Genomic DNA, 24304 nt, shown 5'->3' with positions numbered 1-24304 from the left:
CACGATAGGACTTAAAGCACTTTACATTTGCAGAATAGAAACATGATACCAAATAAACAATATTAAACATGCAGAAAAGAGAGCAAAGCATTGAGTTTTAAGAAAGTAGAGGTGCATTAATGAAATGCTTGTGTAAACAGGTAAATCTTGAGTCTGTTTTTGAAGAGTAGGTCTCTGCGAGGTAGTGAAGTGTAGAAGCCAGCCATAAAGCTAAAAGCTCGGGTCCTTATAATGAATTATAGGAGATTCTAGGTACTATTCCTAGTCCTTCATCTGCAGATCGCAGTGAACATGTTGGAGTATAGAAATCAGCAGCTGCTTCAAGTATTTAGGGCCCTGACTTTTCATTGTCCTCGTTATCAAGAATTTTGATGGGTCTATTTCCAAGATTTTACATTGCCTTTTCCTATGTATTACAACATTAAATGTACCTGAAACTATTTTGTACTATCAAATTGCTGTGTCATTTGGCTTTTTTTTTTTATCTTCATAATGCGATTTGTTCAGTTCAGTAATTCCATATCTCATGATGAGTTACAATGCACTGTACTTACAGGACATGTTTTTCATGGACAGCCCACCGTGTGTAAACACCATATATGCTGGAGCACACAATTGATTTAATTTGTGCAATATGGACTACCAAAAATTGTCCTGTACACTTTTTTTTTCTTGACGTTTTGGGTTGTTAACTATTTTACATACATTGAATTATCACACACATCTAGCCTAGTTAGCTATTTACTGTACGTCAAAAGTTGATTTTTGCAAAAACAAAGATAAGGACGATCAACATACAAACAAGTGCAATCTGGGACAAGAATTAAGACTATTTAATGGAACTCTTTGCCAAAGGCCAGCACAGTTCCTGGAATCATTGGTTGGCTGCTATGGTTTTTAGGTTTTATAAACTTGATTTTTATTTTATTTCTTTAAAAGCAGAATGTTTTAAAGGATAGGTTGAATAACTAGGTTTGCTTAACTGCTGCTTATCTGTTTTTTTTTATTTAAATGTTGTTAAATAAACCCACATTCAGTTTTGTCAAAGTATTCTTTGTAATGCAACTTGTTTCAATGTTGTTGTTTTTTTTTCTTTTTCTTTTTCTCATTAGAAATCTAGGTAAAAATGGTCTATCAAACAGTAGCATTTTACTGGACAAGTGCCCGCCTCCACGGCCACCTCCACCCCCTTATCCAGCTTTACCAAGCGATAAATTAAATCCACCGACACCAAGCATTTATGTGAGTATGAAAATGTATTAATTGGTCACGAACCTATGAAAGAATATTCATGTATGAATTAGTCTACACTTCACTATGTATTTAGAAAAAACATTTTCCTTTGTTGATCGTCAGTTTAAATATTTCCTTTTTTGTTAGTAATATGTAAATTTAGTACCATAGTAAGAGTCCTACTGACATATTTTAAATTAAAAATAGGGACGTCAGTCACTTAATGATGTTACTTGATTTTAATTTTACTGCATTGATTTAAAGAGATTTAATTAGGAATGTTTCTTTTATATCTGTCATGGTGGCTAAAACTCCAGGGGGTAAATGTATGAAAGTCTGTTTTTTTTCAACTCGCCAGAAATCGGCGAGTTTACAGCTAAAATTTAAAAGCTTACAAGCCAGCGCCGCTTTAAATTTCAGCTGTAAACTCGCCGATTTCCGGCGAGTTGAAAAAACGGACTTTCATACATTTACCCCCCCCAGGTTTTGTCAACATTGTGGCAATTAATTCACGTTTACCTCTTTCCTATCAGTAGCTGTATTTTTAACATGAATAAACAAATATCTTACCCAGACTTGGACACATGATAGGAGCCAGCTAGCCCTGGAGACTTTTTTTTAGGAGATACAAATGAGTGCACAGCTCCCCTGGCTCCGTTAAATGTCTGTCTTGTTCCTAATCTTGTTTGTGTGTCCAGAATTGTATGTAGTGTGACCTCGCAGCTGCAATCTCAAGTGTATGATCTTGCTGTCATTTTCACTTAATAGGCATGTAGTTTATTCTCTATTGCTTGTCAAGAGATCACTTATAGTGGTTCCAGATTTAACTTGTAAATAACTGTGTGTTTAGGGTTGTTTTGCTTATTAAATGTAGTTTAAATTTAAAAAATGTATTTCTAGTCATTGAACATCCAGACATATGTTGTTAGTATTCTATGAACGGTCACTAATATGCTGCAAACAAAATATACATATTAAATTTCGGTTGTGTTACTCGCAAACGAGACGTGAATGCATTAATTTGAAAATGATTAGTATTGCTTATGAACAACTTAAGTGTATATAGATGTATACATACAATTTTTCTTTATAATAAAATCCCAGATTTTGATAAATTCTGTAGGAAATTAAATTGCTATACAGTTGCATGCATAAGTTTGGGCATCCCTGGTCAAATTTTATTTTTAACTGAATCTGTGAAAAGTTTCTTTCATGTTCAGTTATGAAAGGACTGAATGTTGTCCTGAATGTATTATATGTAGAAATAAACTAAACTGTGTACTTTTTCGCAACAATGAATTTCTTCCTATACGAACTACTGGCCAATTGGTTATCTCACTATAACTTGTTTAGGATAACCCATGTGTACAACATTATTATCTATTACAAATTCTAGTTACCGTTGGGTGTTTGACATCTGGCTTGGGTGGAAGGAGTCATAGTTATAGAGGTTTCCTAACGTTGCATCAATATATCCAAAAATTTTATTTCTAAGTGACCATAGCTCACCTGCCTGTTAAATAAACCCTGAGGCCTCTTTACTACCATTCTTTACTGTGTCCTCACTCACCTCCTCCTCCCTTATCCATCACCGCTCTTGACTTTGCCACCTTTACTTCAAAGACAAGATTGACTCTATCCACATTGATATCTCTTTTGGCCAAACTCTCCCCCCCCCCCCCCCCCCCCAACCCTTCTATCACTCACTCTGCCACGCTTGGCTCCTACCCTCCTGTAACTGTGTCTTCTTCTACAACCTGTCCTATTGATCCTGTCCCCTCCCAAGTTTTTTCGTGCCCTCTCTCCCAATGCCTGTCGTCACCTTGCTTTAACCCCTCTCTCTCCACAGGTATCTTCCCCTTAGCCTTCAAGCATGCACTCATCTCCCCTATTTTCAAGAAACTCTCCCTTAACACTTCCTTTCTCTCCAACGATCGCCCCATATGTCTGCTTCCCTTTGCTTCTAAAATTCTCGAACGACTTGTCTTTAATCGATTGACTCGCTTTCTCTCCTCCCACTCTCTTCTTGACCCACTCCAGTCTGGCTTCTGTCTCCTTCACTCAACTGAAACTTCCCTCACTAAAGTAACAGACAATTTACTCTCCGCTTAGTCCAAAGGTCACTTCTCCCTTCTCATACTCCTCGACATCTCTGCTGCTTTTGACACCGTCGATCATTCTCTTCTCCTCTCCACCCTTCACTCCCTAGGTCTTTGTGAAACGGCGCTCTCCTGGTTGGCCTCCTATCTCTCTGGCCGCTCTTTAAATGCTCTGCTTCTGACTCCCCCCTTCCTCTTTCTATTGTAGTTCCGAAGGCTCTGATCTTGGCCCTCTGCCCATCTCTCTCTACACCACCTCCTCGGTGAACCTATTCAATCATTTGGCCTCCAATAGAACCTCTGCTGACGACATGCAAATCTATCTGTCCTCCCCTGACCTCTCTCCAGCCTTCCTAACCCAAGTATCTAGCTGTCTCTAGGCTATAACTACCTGTATGTCACAACGCTTCCTCAAACTCAACTTCTCCAAATCCGAGCTCATCATCTTTCCTCCTGCTAATGTTGCTATCAATCCCAATATCTCCCTCTTAGTTGACAACATAACTCTCTCTCCTGTCATCCAAGCCCACTGCCTTGGGGTCACCCTTGACTCTGCCCTCAACTTTACTCCTCATATCCACTCCCTCACCAAATCCTGGCACTTCCTCCTCTGTAGCATCACGAAAATCCGTCCTTTCCTCTCTCAGGAAGCAACCAAAATACTGGTCCATTCACTTATTTCTTGTCTTGACTATTGCAACCTCCTTCTCACTGGCCTTCTTGACTCTCACTTTTCTGTCCTTCAATCCATACAGAATGCTGCTGATAGGCTCATCTTCCTCTCCCGTCACTTCTCTTCAGCTACTCCTTGTGTAAATCCCTTCACTGGCTCCATCCATTTCAGAATTCAGTTCAAGCTCCTTACTTTCACTTACTGCCCTTACTGATACTCCTCCCCCTTACATCTCTGACCTTGTCACGAGGTACATATCTACCTGACTGCTCCGCCTCTGACCTCTGCCTCAATTGACCTCTCATTACCTCCCCCCATGCTCGCCTCCAAGACTTCTGTTGTGCTGCCCCTAATATTTGGAACTCCCTACCCTGCCTCACTTGACTCTCCACCCAACCTTCAGTCCTTCAGTAAGTCAAAACTCGCCTTTTCAAGCTCGCATATCCTATCAACTCCTGACATCTTATTCATTATCTCCTTTCCTTCGCCTGCCATCTCCATTTTCTCCCAACTGGTCCTACTGTCTCTCTCCACCCCTCCCTTTAGAATGTACTATTGTCCCATGTCTGTCTCTGACTCCCTGTCATGTATTTTGCTGTACTCCATGTTGAGTCCCCACAGCATTACTCACACTTATTTATGCCATTTATGTGTACTACCTTATCTCTTTATTAATTTCTTCTGTATCCAGCGCTATGGAATCTGTGGTGCCTTATAAATACTAATAAGGCGCATCTGGCTAATCCTTTAATCTGACTAAATAAAGGTCTCTTAAATTGAAAAGAGCTGTTATCAAACATAAGGTGTAATAGGACTAGGGCCATAACTTCTGTGGATAGTTATTTAGTATGTAGTAAAACCAACTCAACTGTTCCCAAGGCTAATGGGGAACATTGGAATATACTTGACTTGATATCCATAGCACACAGACATTCAGTTTCTGTCCAAGAGGGATTGTCTAAGATACCTTGCAAGTTGTTCAAGATAATGCGATTGGTCTCCTTGGAGAGAGATGTATATCTTTTTAATATACCTTTAAGAGAATACAGGGAGGCATGGAAACTATTAATACATATTTATAGTCACACTTATTTTAAAAAGTTATTTATGGTTGCAGCAATATTATTGTCTTTAAGAGCTTTTGGTGGGTTACATTTCGGCTTTCTTAGAGTATTAAATATTTCTTAATTGTCACTCAGCCTCCGTTCTTTAATGTATTTTTTTCTTTACTAATCCCTATAAGCATTTATCTGTTCTATTGAGATATCATTTAGTATTTTCACAGATTTTTATTTACTTTTGTGGTCATATTTAAACTACCATTAGATGAAGGGGAATAGCTCAATTTATCCGTCTACTTCATAAATGTTATTGTTCAGATCAAATTAGTGCCACAATGAGTACATGATTTCATTACTGTATGAAGTGTTTCGGTTTGCACTTAAGCTGAGGTTCGGCTGTACAACCCTGAAATATTGACACACACAATTAAATAGTGACAGACACCAAGGTATAAAAAAAAGTGTGCAAGGTTTTCTTAACTTTAGTTAAAGGTTATTAAGGCAACCAGCTCAAAATATACCATATAGTCAGTCTCAAGGCAATAGATTTCAAAGTCTTTGTACTGATTGCGGTATTGCTCTATTCAAATGTAAAACATGTTATCACTATATATGACAGTAGCAGTATTACACCTAAGTACATAGTAAAAGTTATTCTAAGTTTTGCCTGATTGAAGGGCACAGTCTTGAAATATACTCCACCTATCACAAAATATATGTAATCAAGTTATTTCTTGGTATGCAAGGTTTTAACATGTTTTTGTTTCTCGAACTTTCAAGCACTGACCATTGTAAATGAGAACAGAATATGCAATATAATGGGAACAGAATGTATGAGGATATATTATGTGTGTGTGTATGTGTATATGTGTATATATATATAGCTGCATGGCATATTTCAAAACGTTATAATGCAGAGTTATATGTTTGTTAAATATAAGAAACTGGAAAAATAAAACAATGCAGCACATGCAAAGGTTTGGACACTTTTTCAGTTTCTTCATTAATGGTTTTTTATTTTAAGGTATCAAAACTTGATCTATTCCTTAGGCCTTAGTCTTTACCTAGCTTAATATATTTGAGTTGAATTTTCTAACCTCTCACTATATTGTGCACACGATCAACAACCATTGGATCCTCTAAGACTAATTGACTTACAAAGCAACAAAAAGCTACACAAAGATATGTACAGTTTGGGATTTACACTCGCAGAAATATTAAGAAGTGGAATTTTATGGAAGCTGTTGAAGTCAGGACTAGTGGCACAGGAAATATGGTCTGTGCAGAAGCAAGAGAAGATTCAACTAATACAGCTTTCATACTGCCGCCCCTGGAATATCCCGGGTTTTTCAAGCCGGGTTTTTGCCGGGGCTCGAAGCGTCCCAGCTCAGAAACACCATTCATACTGCACCTCGGACCCGGGAATTTCCCGGGTTGACCCCACTCATACTGCACAAGTCTTTGCCCTGGCAATTTGTGGGAGTCCTCACTAGAGCAGTTTTCATTGGCTGAAAAATGGTGATGTCATTGAAAGGTGACTGTTTTTTTTTCCCTTCCACGGGCTCCCACCGATGACATCATCCTCCAGAGACAGGCAGACAGCCAATCAGCTTGTTTTCTGTGCAACCCGGGTTGAAAAACCCGGGTTGCACCATTCATAGTGCAGGCAACCCGGGTCCGACCCAGGAATTACCCCTCGATAAATCCCGGGTTGAAGACTTGTACCATTCATACTGCACCAAGACCCGGGTTGTTTGAGCTTGCCCCGGCAAAAACCCGGGATTTTGGTGCAGTATGAATGGGGTATAAATGTCAGCAAATACAAGAAAATAATATTCCAGTCAGCCAATATATTGAAGTGAAAAATATGGTTGGATAAGTCCGCAAAAAAACAATGCAAAAATATCTCAATCAACTAAAGTACTTAAAGAAGCAAGAGATTATGGTTTTGGAACAGCTTTCACAGTTCCGATAGCACATAACTATTCTTAGGTCTAGTTATGTTTGATATCTCTACTTATGCTATTACATTTCTGTGAGGAAAAGGGGAAAATTGTAAAGCAAGAATAGGAAGAATCTTAGCTGGCAAACAAGTAACATTTGGAAGCTGTGATTTCTGCCATTGCAAGTTTCACTGAGTAATGTCTTAGAGCAGGGGTCAGGGAACTTTTTTACCTTTTACCCCCAAATATATTTAGATACGCCGACGTTACCCCCTTGATTTGAAAGGAAGGTAATCATATATTATTAATTATTGGAATTCAAATTTTTTTGGAATCTATTCAAAATTTCTTTGAAAGCTTCAACTTCAAAACTTCAGGTTTTGGAGAAATGATGTTGCTTCATTTTTGATACGAGAGCATCAATATTGGGGCATTTTGATGTCAGAGCAATTTGGATACAGTCTTCAGCATCCAATCGATTTCTCTGCTTTGTTTTTATGTTCGTTAGAGTGGAAAATCCTTGTTCGCAAAGGTAGGTTGTTACAAAAGGCAGCAACTTTTTGACTACCTCCTCATGTGCAATTTTGAATGTCTTTGCAGCTGTTGACATCCAAAAATATGACAGATCTGCTTTGTTTTCAAATGCAATACGTGCTTCATTATTGCATCGAAGCTCAAGAAGTGCCTCTGCCAACCCTTGAGGCTCTTCTGGTACTACAGCCATTTCACATTTAAAGGGGTCTACAATCCAACTGACAGCATGTGAATTGGCAGCATTACCCCCAGGAATTTCATTTTTACCCCATTTGGGGTAATTTACCCCTGTTCCCTGACCACTGTCTTAGAGTAACAAAACTTTTGCACATGCCACATTCAGTGTTTTTTGTTTAGTTTTTTTCCAATCTCTATAATTCAGCAAACGAATAGTAATTGTGCATTAAATGTCATGTTTAAATTTGTAACATGCATATGGTCTTTTCACTTAGAATCAGTGAAACATGGTGTGACCAGGGATATCTAAACTTTTGCATATAACTGTATGAAGCCACTTTTAGAGAATTGTCTCCATCCCATGTCATACTGCAGCAATGAGACATGCATTGTAAAACAGCCTTTGTTTTCATTTGTAATAAACTACAAGCATGTATTCAATATTTTTTTTAAAATTGTAAAATGTGGGAGGTAAATTTAAGACTTTTATCCCCATATATATTTTTGCTGCAAAGCACAAACGTATAGTGCTATTAACACCTTTATTGCAATGTGTACTATTGTGAAGATATTGGAAGAGAACAGTGGAGGTCTATTCTTATTCAGCCTTTCTGTAATTTTTTTTAAACTGATTCTATAATGTTATAAGATTTCTTCTTTGTGTCTTGCCAAGGCTGTAAATGAATAGCATGTTAAAGTAACTTGCAGTCTTAGTCTAATGTGCTGTGTGTTGAAATATTAAGGCTGAATATTTGTTATCGTGTATTTCACAGTTGGAGAATAAAAGAGATGCTTTCTTCCCACCTCTGCATCAGTTCTGCACAAATCCAAACAATCCTGTTACTGTTATCCGTGGCCTTGCTGGAGCACTTAAATTAGGTATTTAAATGTGGTGTCTTCTAAGCATGGTTATAGCTACTGCATGACTCACTGTTTGGTTTTGTATTTTTTGTTGCTTAATTATAAAACTATGATGTCTGTCTTTTAGATCTAGGACTATTCTCTACTAAAACACTGGTAGAAGCGAATACTGAACATATAGTTGAAGTCAGGACACAGTTGTTACAGCCTGCGGATGAGAACTGGGATCCCACTGGAACAAAGAAAATCTGGCGTTGTGAGAGCAGTCGCTCACACACTACCATTGCAAAATATGCACAGTACCAGGCTGCTTCATTCCAGGAGTCACTACGAGTTAGTAACATTGTTGATTTACTTTTGTAGATTGTTATGCCATGTGTATAAAATACATGAATAGTACTTGTACATACAATCATTGATATCATTAACTATGATATAATTTTTAAACTGTTTATCGAATGCTTCTAATGTCAATTATAAGTATTTACATTTATATGTAGGGTGCCATAAATTTCACAGCGCTGTACAGAGCAGCAGTAACACAGGAATAAAGTTAACAAGAGTAGCATTGTGTAACACGAGTGACAAAAATAGGAGGATGACATAGTACCGATAACATTACCAAAGGCAATATACAATAATACTGAAAAAAGCATAGAATAACAGGAGAATGCAGCTATTATAGTTTGGCTGTAGACATGGCGGACATTAGAGAAGAGGCATTATACAGTACATTTGCAAAAATCTTAAAAGCAGGATAATTTGCACAGCAAGGAGGGCCTTGTTCATGACCGCTTTCTCTAAAGAGGAGAGGGTTAATGTCTTGAGGGAGACATGAAGTGGGGGGGGGGGGGGTGATAAGCATGGTATGGGTCGAACTGGTGGTAGGCTTTGATGAGCAGGTGAGCTTTTAGGGACTGTTTGAAACATTGGAGGGGAGTCTGATAGTATGAGGGAAAGCATTCCAGAAGTGGGGAGGGGAACAGCACTGGAGAAATCTTGGAGGTGGAAGTGAGACGTGGGTACCATAGAGAATAGGAGTTGTGTGGAGGGGTGGAACTAAGGCTTTGTAGGTGAGGAGTTTGAATTGAATTCTATAGAGGATAAGGAGCCAGTGTAGGAATTGCCATATAATAATGGGATAAAGAATTAGAGTTCGAATTAGTTGCATTGATTATCTCGTATATACTGTATTTAAATTCTTTGTTTGCTTTTACAGTATTTGTATAATTTACTGAGCTCTTGCAGCCAATCAGGAACTGGAAGAGAACTATAGTGGCTTGTATACAGATTATTCCTATGCTTTTTTTAATCAAATATTTTTATTTAAATTTTAGAGCATTACAAAGTAAAAGAAACAAAACATAGTTCCATAGTTTTTCACATTTGACAAATATAGCAAAGGCGTAAAACATTAAACACTGTACGACATAAGAACTAATAAACATTGTGATGCACCAAATGACTAAAGTGTCCACCACACTCGCTCAGTGCTCTACAAAGGGAAGGTATCAAAACCATTGGATTGAAAGCCAAATAAGTATATCTAGGAAGTTTTATACGGGGAAAGGGAGGGGGGAGGGGGGGAGGTGGACATTCAACCAGGATCAAAATCGGCAGCTAATGACTGTACTGCATATTTCGACCTTGCCCACCTGGACCATACCTTAAAGTATTTCGGCATAACATTTCTAGACTGATAAGTAAATTGCTCATGTCCCATAGCTTTATTAACTAGGGCCACCCAACCACCAAAGCTAGGTCCCCCTGGGCAATCCATGCTCTGGCAATAATGACTTTGGTTAAAGCAAGGAGGTTGAGAATGTATCTGGTCACACTCCTGCCAGCAGCAAATCAACACACATACTAAACGTACATGTCTTGGGGAACAACAATGGAATGTCAATCGCCCCTGTGTTTTGGACAATTAGCATCAGATCTGGCACCCATCTGCAGTAACCTGTGTGGAGAATAATATACTCTTTTTGTAAGATATACAGCTGAACCTGTTTATATTGTGTAGAAGAGTTAGCCTCTTTAGCGCTGTGAAGCATAAAGTTCTAGTCCTCATCAGTCACCGGACCAAGATCAGTGAGTAGGGAAAGAACCTTGGCATAGAGTGTAGAGATGGTTTTAGTGGAGCCCCCTTGTCGAAGAAGCAAACGAAAAGGGTCAGGACTGAAGTTGATGGAAGTACCGCCAAACTGCACCAGAAAAGCATGGCAAAGCTGTAGGTAGGTATAAAAGAGTCAATTCAGTAGAGGGAAGTCCAATTGCAACTGGGCAAACAATTTAAAAGTACCATTAAGATATACTTGACTGAGTGAAGTGATCCCTGTGACTCACCGCTAGGAGAACTGCTTTAGCTTAAAAAGTTCAGGGAGTGTAGAATTAACCCATAACGGGGTGTCATGGTCCTTTCCCGCAGTCTCTAATGTCGCCCTTACTACGTTCCAAATCATCAAGGCCTGTCTAAGCAATGGCGGGGACTGTTCTTGCAACTTGCCCAATATGGCCTGTATAGGCTGTCTATCAAACCCTGTCCAATTCCTGAGAAGGCACAGTAAGTAAGTTGGTGGAAAGCCCCCAGGCCAGTCCTGAAGATGTGCCAACTGCTCAGCAAGATAATGAGTTCTAAAGTCTGGAAGGGCTAGGTCCCCTGACGCATGTGAATGACAGTGGTCCTATGATTTTCAAGTATGAGGACAAGTGCTGTGCAGGCATGGCTGACTTTTTTGTAGGGTATTTTACAGGGAACATTCAATCATGAGGTGGGTTAGCAATTGTGTATATAGTAGAAATGTAAACTGGTGATTTGTCTTGTGTTTTGTAAATTTTATATTCATTAGTAGCACTTTTATAAGCACTAGTGTATACTTATTATAGAAGGGTTTCTCAAGTGCTAACATTGAGTTTAACTTTATACAAGTTAGCGCTATAGTATGTTCATTTATTTAATTATCCCATATTCATTTAGATGTTTACCCAGGTTCACACTGCTTTAAAGGTTCAAAAGAAAAAAAACTTGTTTTTTTGAGTGTTTTTAGTTTAATAGGTGGAAGTACTCCTTGAATCTGTCTGAGGTTGAGAAAACCTATACTAGATATGAGATGTTGTGTTAGGGCTTTGACTGTGCATCTTTAAAAATGTCATGAAACTTCAAGGTGATTTTCATTGCGATTTGGATGCAATTAAGTATTGTTTATGCACATTTTACTGACCAGAACTATTTCAGTATTTTAATGCCACTTGTGTATTTATTCTTTTTACTTTAAGTGCATTGTTTTGGGGTGTTTTTTGTTTTTAAGTATATATGGTAATAAAATTAGTTGTAAACTCAGGCATCAATTCAAATACTGGTGTCAGTCTGTATGCCCAGCGCCTGTGTTCTCCATGGACCTTGCTGTTTGGAAGCTTGCACAGGAAATTTCAATTGGAACTACAATTTGTTGGTTCGCCCTGTTTATGCTTCAACTTGTGAATAGTACAAGTTGTGTATAAAGGGGGCGGGCTGAATTGTAATTCACACTGCTCCTTAATGTACCCAGCTTCCACATTGCAAAGTCAGAGAGGACAGAGCCTGCAGAGCGTACCCAGCATTTCAACGGACAATAGAGGCAGCAGAGGTGGGTAAAAATATTTTGCTACCTGTGAGTATTACATGGTTAATTTTAATGGTTTTGGGGAGAAACCTTTTACTATCGATTTACTTGAAAAGCTTGCTTAAATAATTGAAAGAAAGTCTTTACAGTACATACAAGGATGATGCTGACTGTGTTTAAAATGTACATGTCTTAAAGTAAATTGTTTGGTAATGGAGACATACATTGTACTTTTGTCACACGTCTGCATTAAATTGTAATTTATGTAATGAACTTTCATTTTACTTTCCCCAGGAGGAGAATGAGAAAAAAAGCCACCACAAGGACCACTCTGATAGCGAATCTACATCTTCAGATAAGTGAGTACAAATATTTATCTAATGTAGCTGTTTACAAATTGTTTAAAAGAAAGTATTAACTAGGTTACATCATCATCAGCTGTTTATATAGTGCTACTAATTCCGCAGCGCTGTACAGAGAACTCACATCAGTCCCTGCCCCATTGGGGTGTACAGTTTAAATCCCCTTACACACACACAGACAGAGAGACTAGGGTCAATTTGATAGCAACCTACTGGTATGTTTTTGGAATGTGGGAGGAAACCCACGCAAACACGGGGAGAACATACAACCCCACACAGATAAGGCTATGGTCAGGAATCAAACTCATGACCCCAGTGCTGTGAGGCAGAAGTGCTAGCCACTAAGCCACCGTGCTGCACAAGCAGTGTTTGCTTTCACTTTATAATTGTTCAGTAAAACATGAATCCTCTTTCTGTTTTGTTTTTTTTACAATATAAACTTGTTTTGTTGAGGTGAAATTAAATATCATCCATAAACATAGAAAAGTCCCCTGTAGCCAAACCTTGCAGTTGCAGAATGGCTTAATAATAATAATTAAGCATTAACTTTTGACATGGTTCACCCTTGTTGTTTTTTTTTTTGTTTTGTTTTTGAAAAGCAATACAAAATATACCAGGGTTCCTTACTAACAATGTGTAGATCTGCAAGTGACACATGTGCATTGTTTAGAAAACAATATGGTATAACATTTCTTTACTTTTTTCTTTCTTTCTCTTTTACTTAGTTCTGGTCGGAAAAGGAAAGGACCTTTTAAAACAATTAAGTTTGGGACCAACATTGACTTGTCTGATGAAAGGAAGTAAGTATTTTGTGTATAAATTAGATCTAAACTAGCAATTGTAATGTGGTCTTCATCCATGCCATTAGAGTTAAGAGGTTGTTTAGTTTTAAATATGTATGTAGCTGTGGATGTAAATCTTGTAGTGTTAACAGTGAAGTACAGATAAATTGTCACATTACACTAGCTAGCACATGCAACAGGGGCACTTGATGGATGGATCTTAAGCTGTTTTGGAGGAGAAAGTCCCAGTATGCCCTGCTTGTCTTGGGAACTTGTATTTCCATGCCCTCCTTCAGGGCACTGCACACACACTGACCAGTACCTTGGTTATTCCTGTGCAGTCAGCTCCTATTCTCATCTTTGTGGCCTCTATCTTCAGGCTGAAGACCAGTCCCCTACTAATTCAGCACTTGGATGCTCTAGCAGGGCAAGAGTACTTCGAGAGAACTAAAGCATTTATGGTCCTGACATGATGCAGCATGATAGCTGTTCCCAGGTGCTCTGCACTTGTTACATTCCTGCATTAAACCCACCCCTAAATTAAGGAATCCTTTTTAATGCTTGGATTGTAAAGAAGTCAGTCGTTGTACACCGTGGTGTAAAAGAGGAAAAGTGGCGTGTTTTCCTTGGCCCTTTGTAGAGGCATCAAAGAGATAGAGGCCATTAAGTGAGGAGGTTAGTGGGTTGCTACAAAAACACAGAGGACCAGTGGGTTGTATTTTTGGCAAGGGTGCCTTTCCCCTGATGCAGAAGTGGATGGTGGTTTCCATGGAGGGAGCATAGATTATCTGGTATATAAAAAGGTATTACGAATGGCTGGTAAGGATAGGGAGGCTGCATTGGACTCTATGGGAACAGTAGCTTGCATCCTGACTATATTAATGTATTGAAGGATAGGTGCTGTGTGGCATGGATGTATTGCAAAACATTTACAGAAGGGAAAAGGGAGCTACATTGTTTAATTCCCTGTCTGATAGTCTCCTGATATTTCCTGTAATATTTTTTTTGAAGGGAACAATAATGAAGGCAGTGTTTCACTATTTCACTACCATATGAAGCAGCTATTTTAGGCAGTTTGTTAAAATGTTAGAAGTAACCAGTATCCACTTCCCATCTAAAATCTTAAAATATGTTTTCCCCACTCTTCACTTTAAAGGTGGAAATTACAGCTACATGAATTGACCAAACTTCCAGCATTTGCGCGTGTTGTATCAGCTGGAAATCTTCTAAGTCACGTTGGTCACACTATTTTAGGAATGAATACTGTACAGTTATACATGAAGGTTCCAAGCAGCAGGACACCAGGTTTGTTTCATCACTACTTGATTTTTTTATACTAGCTCTTACCTGTATTGTGGTTATCTGTACAAGATAGCTATATCTATGAATTTCAGGAATTAATTTCTGTCTAAAAGCAAACAGCACTTGAGGTGATGTGTAAAAAGTTGTCTTGGTTGTTCTGCTTTTACATCTGAAACCCCCACTGTTTAATCATGACCAAATTTTGCTCTGTTTTCACCAATTTTTACAACTTCCCATGAAAAACAACAATTAATACCACATTTTCCGTGATAGTACAAGAAGCTTAGCAAAATTTGAAGGACACCTTACTCTATACGAAGTGATCAAAATCACGAAAACACTATATTCTCAAATGCATCCAGCTGTCCCTTTGGTGCAAACTAAACACATTGTTGTGGAGAGGGTCCCAGTATCCCCAATAAAAGACCTCACCTTCTCCCCTTTCTTATTATGGTATTCAAGGGTTAGACAATAACAAACATTCCCCACTGAGGTCTCTACTCTCCACAGCCCCTGATCATACTAGAAAGCAAAACTCGGTGGGTGCCAGCTCGAAAGACCAAGAAAATCCCCTCAACCATTCCTGCACCATTTCGTAGCTTGTTTTAGTCTCCTGTGTTAGTGGGGGTCAGATACCTTGGCCTTCACAGCTCCATGTAGAGGCTAGGAGCGCGCTCATGACTCCCACTCATGACGTCACTGTCAATCTGCAGACGCTCATTCCACCCACATGCAGCTCTGTGAGTGGGTATAAAGGCCAAGTGTAGCCAACTCACCCCTCCTCCAGCAGATGCTAAAACAAGATAAGAGGTAGAGGGAGAGACAAATGTGTATAATTTATATATTTTTTTAAAAAATCCTATATTTATAAGCCTAGTTATCCCTTTTTTGATGATTTGCATAACATTTATATTTTTAAAGTAGTAATATTCCTACAACTATAGCAGTAATGTGTAGCTTAACCCACCCCCACTTTTTCAATATCCGTTTTCACTGCATTGCAGCCTTTGGAGGTTATACCTTTGCTAATCAAAAATCAGGGGAAAAAAGGAATCCTCTGCTAATCGAGATGGCCATTGCCTTGATCTTTTCTCTAGACTATGCTTAGTTTCTGATTTCCTTAATACACCTTTCCCCCTCTCGGATCATCATCTTATTGGCTACACACTCCCAGCACTTATTATTATTATTATCGTAGATTTGTAAGGCGCCACAGTGCTCTGCATACGTAAAATGGTGACATAGAAGGTAGACACAAAAATACAGACATGGGAAAAAAAGGGTATGAAGGACCCTGCTCATTAGAGAGCCTACATTCTAAATGGAAGAGGGCACAGCTGAAACAAGAGGAGCAAATGTGGCGGAGTGGAGATTGGGAGAGTAGTGAGGGAGCATTAGTGTGAATAGTGTTATCGGTGATAAGGTCACCTAAAAAAAAAAAAAAAAAAGAAAGAGATGGGTTTTCAAAGATCTAAAGATGTGGAAAAGTGTGATTGAGCGTGGTAGGGAATTCCATAAGTAGGGAGCAGCACGGGAGAAGTCTTGTAGGCGGGAGTGAGAGGTGGATCTAAGAGGGCCGGAGAGAGAGTTTTTTGATATGAGATTTGAGATGTATGCAGAGGGTAGTGTTGTTGAGGGCTTTGTAGGTAAGGGTGAGTAATTTGATTCTAGAGGATACAGGGAGCCAGTGTAGGGATTTGCAAAGTGGTGCAAGCAGATGTGGAGCGGTGAGAGAGGAAGACCAGTCTTGCAGCAGCATTTAATATGGATTGAAGTGTGGATATATGGATGTCAGGAATGCCAGATAGCAGGAGGTTGCTATATTCAAGATGGGAGATGAAATACTTGTACTTCTCTGCTGTCAAACTCTACTAAACCTCCTCATACCTGCAGAAATCTTAAATCTATTAATCTTCAACAGTTTTCCACCTCTCTCCAACAACTTCTCTCCCCAATCCCTAATATGGCAGTATCTCATTTTCACCAAACCCTAGCAACAGCCCTTGATCAAGTGGCTCCAGCGAATATTCATACTTCACAAAGACTTCAATGTCAACCATGGCACACTAAAGTAACACAAAATCTTCAAAAACTTTCCCGTAAAGCAGAACGTCACTGGCGTAACTCTTGAATCTCTAATGATTTCCTCACATATACTTTTATTTACCACACTTATCGAAATGCTCTGGACACTGCAAAACAAACATACTACCTATATCCCATCTATGTTCAGGCTTCAAACCCAAAACGCCTGTTTTAATACATTTAAATCTCTTCTGAACTCTTACACTCCAAACCGTCCGACTGCTATCCATGCCCAGGATCTTGCTTCCTACTTCAAGGACAAGATTGAAAAGATCTGGCTAGAAATTGAATCATCTTAATTGACAAGCAATTGGCTCAATTCCTTCCCAGCACCCTCTGACACCCCCTCTTCAATTGATCTCACAAATGAAGATGAAATATCTACTATTTTTTTTATCTTCCTACTCTACCTTCTGTCCTCTTGATCCTATACCCTCACAAATCGGTAGATCCCTTTCTCCTGTGCTTATTCCACCTCTTAACAAAAATCTGTAATCTCTCTCTCTCTCTACTGATATATCCTAGTCATTATACAAGCATGCAGTGATTACGCCTATTCTGAAAAAAACAAACAAAATTTTAACCCAAACTTTCTCTCAAATTACCGTCCCATCTCTCGGCTCCCATGCCCCTCCAAGCTTCTAGAGAGACTTGCCTACACTCGCCTCACGCTTCCTTTCCACAAACAACCTATTGGATCCTTTTTAGTCAGGCTTTCACTCTCAACACGTCACATGGACTGCGTTGACTAAGGTTGTCAATGATTTCATCACTGCTAAAAGCAAAGGCCATTGTTCTTTTCCAATTCTCCTGGATCTCTCTGTTGCATTTGACACTGCTGACCACTCTCTTCTCATGCAAACTCTACAATCCCTAGGTTTTCAAGGCACTGTCCTATCCTGGTTCTCCTCTTATCTTTCTAATCGCTCTTTCAGTGTTAATTTCTCTGGATCCACCTCTGCTCTGCTGCTTTTATCAGTAGGAGTCCCACAAGGCTCAGTACTAGGTCCTCTGCTGTTCTCCATCTATACTCTTTCTCTTGAAACACTAATAAGCTCCTTTATATTTCTGTATCATCTATGCGGATTATACCCAAATTTATCTGTACTCCCATGACCTTGCGCCATCTGTGTAGTCCCGCGTTACAGACTGTCTTTCTGCCATTTCATCTTGGATGTCCTCTCACCAGCTCAAGCTCAATCTTTCAAAAAAAGAGTTAATAATATTCTCACCCACCAACAGAAGGTACTTGACATTTCTGTTGACATGACCATAAATCCCAGCCCTTAAGCTCGCTGCCTAGCTGTGATCCGTGACTTGCAACTATCCATTGTTCCCCACATCAACTCTATATCTAAATCATGTTACATACATCTAAAAAAAAAATCCAGTATACGCACATATCTTACACAAGACACTGCAAAAACTTTTTTTTATGCACACAGCATCTCCTGCATTGACTATTGGTCTTCCCCTAAACAGATTCAAACCCCTATGATCTATTTTGCATGCAGCGGTCAGACTGATTTTTCTTGAAAATCTATATTCCTCTGCTGAGTCACTCTATCAGTCTCTACATTGGTTGCCTCTTTTTTTACAGAATCAAATATAAAATTATTCTAATAACATACAAGGCCATCCACAAAATTGCACCAACATATATCTCCTCACTTGTCTCAAAATATCTCCCAACTCGACACCTCCGCTCTGCACAAGATCTGCATCTCTCACCCACTCTTATTACATCCTCCCATTCCCGTTTACAGGACTTTTTTCGAGCTGCACTCGCTCTGGAATTCTCCCGCTCGCAAAATAAGACTTTGCTCTGTTTTTTAAGCTTTCAAGTGTTCTCTGAAACCCACCTGTTCAGACAAGCTTATAATATTCCTCCACCACTCTTTTAACCTTACTAGGTTACCCTATTACACCCTTTACAAAATTCACACAAGACAACAACCCTCTGACCCCAGACCAACATTACTGTGTGACTGGATCATATTGCATATGAATCATTTTTTACGTTTGAAATCTGGCTGGACCAATATGCAGTCTGTAGATTTAACCTCATGTATCCGACTCCCATTGACCTATAGATTGTAAGCATGCGAGCAGGCCCCCCTTACCTCTGTCAGTTCTACCCAGTATTGTTTATTACTGTGTTTGTCCCCAATTGTAAAGCACTACGGAATTTGCTGGCACTATATAAATATGATGATGAGTAAGTAGTTTTAGTCACAATCTCATTCATACTAATGTACCCGGAAATTCTTAAAGCTTTAACAAAGATATGTAAAGCGTTTAATAATTTGGCTGAAAATTAATAGCATTATAGCCATAAGAACACATCCATTGTGAATGTCACATCTGGGTATAGTAAACTACATTTGTGATAGACAATGGTGGTTAACGCAAGTGTTTCTTAATATCAAGAAGTGGACATTAAAGCAATTGAACTGAATTAGTTGCTTTCAGCAATTGGAAAAGGTGAATGTGTGGTGGTTCTGGGATGCAGTCACAACTCTACGGGTTCACAAGATGACCCCCTACTGCTGTGTTGTGGTGCCGTTTAGTAGTAATATTATTGTGACAAAGTAGCCATCAGTGTTATCTATACCTATGTGGCCCGGCCAAGCTTCGCCATGTGAGCCTCGAATACCTTGCAAGGCTCATATGCAGACTCACTGGATATCCAAATTGACCAATTGCTAGTTGGTAAGAAAAAAAAATTAACATTTTTATTTTTGTATTTTACGCTAACCTCTAAAACTGGAACACTATACATTTTTCTTAAATTATTTTGACTTGCATCCCCTCCTCTTACCACTGTTACATTATAGTGATGCTGTTGATTACAAATCTGTCATATCTAAAGTAAAAAATATTTGTGTTGTGCTATGTTTATTCATATATTTTCCTCTGATCATAGGTCATCAAGAGAACAATAATTTTTGTTCAGTGAATATAAATATTGGGCCAGGAGACTGTGAATGGTTTGTTGTTCCTGAGTCATACTGGTGTGTAATGAATGACTTTTGTGAAAAGTAAGTGATCAAGCAAAATATAAAGCAAGTAGTAATAAGCATGAACATAAAATAATGCAACGTGGTTAAGCATTTAACATTTATTTAGGAAAACAATGCAAAAAGCAATTCTGAAGTAGACATACATGGACTTCACTAAAACTTGCCACTATCAACAAATATAGAAGATACAATTTTTTACAACAAATTTATTAAGGCTTGTATACACGTGAGCATTGAAAAACACTAGTTAAAGCATAGACAAAGCCTTCAACTATATCATTGCTTTTAGCATAGTTTTAGCACAGCATGTTCAGTAATGAATAACCAAAGATTTGTGGCAGCATGGTGTACTATGTGCCTAATGAGCATTCCATTTTTATTTTTTTACTCGGGAGTTCACTTTCCCATGATTCCATGATGTAGCAATTAATGCAATGTGATCACTTTATAAAATGTGTGTGTACAGGCTCATTTGATTGGTCTAGTAGTGTCAAAACATGGTCCATAAGCTTTGATAACTCGTGTAAAATTAATGCCCATACGTACAAGATCTTGCAATCTTTCTTGACAAATGCTATACTGGGGTAGACATGTGCCAGTGAACAAAAAAAATGTCTAACCGTTTAAGCGATCATGACTAATTATAGTTATCAGAACTCCTTAATTGTTCAACATTGATCATCTGTGTCTGATTGATAGATTCTATTTTTTCTCATGTTCCATTTGTGTAGTTTTGCACAGAGGATAAGCTGTTACATTTCTGCACTAACATTTCTGTGGTGGGTGTTATCTTCGATACCAATGTGTCTTTTCTGGTCAGAGATTGTGTGTTTTTTCCTCATGATTTTATCATTTTATCCTACAGAAATAATATAAATTTCCTTTTGGGATCATGGTGGCCGAATCTGGAAGACCTGTATGAAGCAAATGTCCCAGTCTACAGGTTTATTCAAAGACCTGGTGACTTAGTTTGGATAAATGCTGGAACAGTCCACTGGGTTCAAGCAATTGGCTGGTGTAACAACATTGCATGGAATGTTGGGCCCCTTACAGGTATGTAACTTTCACACACATGTTAAACATGTGTAACTATTTGTAATAAAGTAATCTGCAATGTGCATACATTGTGGACTAAATTGCAAGGTCTGTGATATTTTATGTAAAAATAATCTATTTTTTTCAGCATACCAATATAAACTAGCTGTGGAACGGTACGAATGGAACAAATTACAGTGTGTAAAATCTGTAGTACCAATGGTTCATCTCTCCTGGAACATGGCAAAGAACATCAAAGTCTCTGATCCAAAACTCTTTGAAATGATTAAGTAAGTAACAGTATCACGATGACTATTTATTTTTGTAGATGTTTTTTTTTCTCTTCAGTTTTTAAGGATGCTACATGTCACCTGCTTTTTTTTATGCAGTCTCTTCACGCACAGCAGCCATTTTATTTTCAAAACATAGCACTCCACAGCCTCCAAAATGATCTTTATTTTGCAATACTTAACTCAGATAAAGGTTTTAGACACGAAGTATCAATCACACTATGTACACATTATTTCCGTGCTGGAGAATTGGATGCAGCAGACATGACCCTGGCATTTGGCTCACTTCTGCATTCCTGCCCATAGATTCTCCCCCTCCATTCAGTTCATCGGAGCTGAGATTAGGATTCTCCCCAGACTTGACAATAGGAGGGACTCAGGGTAGGATGTGATTATCAAGTAACTGGGGTTCCCCACAAAATAGTACACTAAAGGAATTAAAGGATGAGACAGTCCTAAAATGGGCTTGCTCTTTTAATTTCTATGTTCATTTAATGCCTCTCATAAATGTATTTCCAACAATACAATTGTTTCTTGCAATAGATATTGCTTACTGAGGACGCTGAAGCAGTGCCAGGCATTAAGAGAAGCTCTTATTGCTATGGGAAAAGAGATTTTATGGCATGGACGAACAAAAGAGGAACCTGCTCATTACTGCAGCATCTGCGAGGTGAGTCGGAATTAAATCGAAATAAATCTAGTTATGTCATTTATTTACTCATTTATTATTGTTTATATAGCGCCACCAATCATATTACACAGTGGTGAACAGTGAATATGTAGTCTTTCTCATCAGACCCTGCCCATTGTAGTTTACAATCTTAATTCTTTATCAGACACACGCTAGACTCAATTTTGTTAGCCAATTTACCTTCCAGTGTGTATTTAGACTGTGGGAGGAAATTTGAGCATCCAAAGGAAACACAGAGAACACATACCAACTCCACAAAGATAGGGCCCTGGTCGAAGTAGAACTCATGACCTCAACTCCGTGAGATAGCAGTGCTATGCACTGTGCCATTGGGTATTGCATTTCTCTTACTATATAATATTTTACATTGCAAACTTTTATCTGTGGTACAGTGAGTAATGTTGATAATACACATTTATTTTCTGTTAATTTAATATTTGTTCCTTTAGGTGGAAGTCTTCAATTTGCTTTTTGTTACAAATGAAAGCTATTCTGAGAAGACATTTAAAGTTCATTGCCATGATTGCGCACGAAAATCTTGTTCAGACCTGGAAAACTTTGTGGTGCTAGAACAGTACAAAATGGAGGAGCTAATGCAAATTTATGACTTGTTTACATTAGTAAGTATAAAATATCTTCTGAACTTCAACATGACCTGTATTGGCACACATATGAACATATCTCTAATTAAAAGTATATGCTTTTAATTAGAGATTTTTTGCTGATTTTTTTTTTATTATTGTTTTTGCTTTGTTTGGACAAAAATAAGTGCTTACTACATTTTTTATGTTCACCAATTACTCATTGCCACATTTAAAGCTATGTGGAATTTACAATACCTGTTGTTTTGTATACTGTCAGTTGTATCATGATTTGTTTTGTTTTATATATATATATATATATATAATATATTCTTAGATTAAGATTTATCAAAATTACAAAGGAATTATATTGTGGTCTATTTCTTCCTATTGCCTATATAAATGTACATACTTTCATTTAATATGGGGTCAGTGGCCAGGTGCTGAACAATGCATTGCAAGATGTTGGCAGCAGATCTGGTGCTGCGGAAAAGGTGGGATATGATTTATGAGCCCCCTTCACCTCTGCGCCCCATGGCAGCAGCACACACCCCCTCTAGTAGCCGCAGTTCTCCGTCACTGGCATTTATCGTTTTGTGTCAGTTGAGATAAACTAAGGGAAATGTTCTTGCCTCAAATCTGTTCTTGTGGGACCCTAATTGCTCTAACAGGCTAAGCAGTTGATCTTCCCACATACTCTAATCAACCTTTTAGGGTTTTTCTTTTGTTTTTTTGTGCAAATTCATAGCCGTGTTTTCAAGTCCTTTTTCCTGGGAGCTTCATTTTGGCAGAATGGATCATGACAACACAGCTATGAAATAAAAAAACAAAACAAAAAAACACTATCTCTTGCGTGGTGTCTGTCCATTAAGGTCCTATGGGGAAGGGGGTGAGTATAGGATGAGAGGAGGCAAGTAGAGTTTAGTTTTGCCTGGAGTTATCCTCAAGTTTACACGTATTTCATGTGTGTGAAAGCACACAATATGCACCTCTTTTTCTTAAACATTTTTTTAATGGGTAAAATGCACCAGAAACTTCAATGAGAGGCTAAAGAAATGGTGTTATGAGAAGAGACTTGGATTAATAGACCATAGTCATGCCATCTGGCAAGATAAGAGCTTATACAGAAGTGACGGCCTACATCCGTCTTCAAGGGGGTCCCGAATACTAATTGAGCAGTATGGAAGCTTCATCAGGAACCATTTTAAACTAGCAGAGTGTGATCAGTGAACTAAAAAGGAATAAAGCAATCTGCTCCCCCAACCACGAGGCATCGTTTCTGCAGGCTAATGGAACAGGAAACCTATCCACAGCAAGAGAAGGCAATGCAGATCCAAGACAAAAAATCATAGAAATAAATAAATCTACAATTTCTAAGGGGGTGTCACGTATGTCGGGCCTAGCAGTAAAGGTCTGGTTCAGGTGTTCCATACAATCATGCGTGTCGGTACTCTTGCCTAACTCATCATCAACCAGGGTCTCCTCACCTCCCACCCTTTGTGTCTCTAGAGACACATATGGAAGATATGTAGCTGGATTTAAGGTGCTACATCGTTTGATGGTGATGTTTGAGGGTGCCATCAGGGCTAGTTCCCACTTTGTGAATCTAGCTGAAGAAACATGTCTGGTTTGGGCTGAATTTAACAGAGCTGATACAGCATGGGGCATATAGACAGTTGATTTATGTCCTAATACTACGTCCTCGCTCTTACTTACCAGAAGAGCCGTTGCTGCTACGCTTCTGAGACATGTTGGGAGTGATCTAGCCACAGTGTCCAATTGTGCACTGTAGTATGCTACCGGTCTGCTAGCGTCACCATGTTTCTGTGTGAGGACACCTGCTGCACAACCATCAGCTTCCGTACAGTATAGCTCAAAAGGCTTTTCATAATCAGGTATTCCCAATGCAGGTGCTCTAGTCAGACTATCTTTAAGATTAAAGAAAGCCTGCTCTGACTCTTCTGTGTGTA

The 24304-nt window shown here is 38.7% G+C and overlaps 1 protein-coding gene across 4 annotated transcripts in view; it reads left to right on the top strand.

Annotated features, from left to right (window-relative positions):
• The window catches only part of KDM6A (lysine demethylase 6A), a 113673-nt gene that overhangs the window by 86674 nt on the left and 2695 nt on the right, over positions 1–24304 (top strand). For all 4 annotated transcript variants that reach the window (XM_075196383.1, XM_075196381.1, XM_075196382.1 and 1 more), the window contains 11 exons: positions 1113–1242; positions 8494–8599; positions 8709–8914; positions 12478–12542; positions 13271–13345; positions 14484–14632; positions 19641–19755; positions 20603–20790; positions 20921–21062; positions 21606–21732; positions 22203–22373. In XM_075196383.1, coding sequence (XP_075052484.1) covers positions 1113–1242; positions 8494–8599; positions 8709–8914; positions 12478–12542; positions 13271–13345; positions 14484–14632; positions 19641–19755; positions 20603–20790; positions 20921–21062; positions 21606–21732; positions 22203–22373 — 1474 coding nt within the window. The remainder of the gene's footprint in view (positions 1–1112; positions 1243–8493; positions 8600–8708; positions 8915–12477; positions 12543–13270; positions 13346–14483; positions 14633–19640; positions 19756–20602; positions 20791–20920; positions 21063–21605; positions 21733–22202; positions 22374–24304) is intronic.

Source organism: Mixophyes fleayi, chromosome 2, assembly GCF_038048845.1.
Source record: "Mixophyes fleayi isolate aMixFle1 chromosome 2, aMixFle1.hap1, whole genome shotgun sequence".
Lineage (NCBI taxonomy): Eukaryota > Metazoa > Chordata > Amphibia > Anura > Limnodynastidae > Mixophyes > Mixophyes fleayi.
This window is presented reverse-complemented; position numbering and strand designations above follow the sequence as displayed.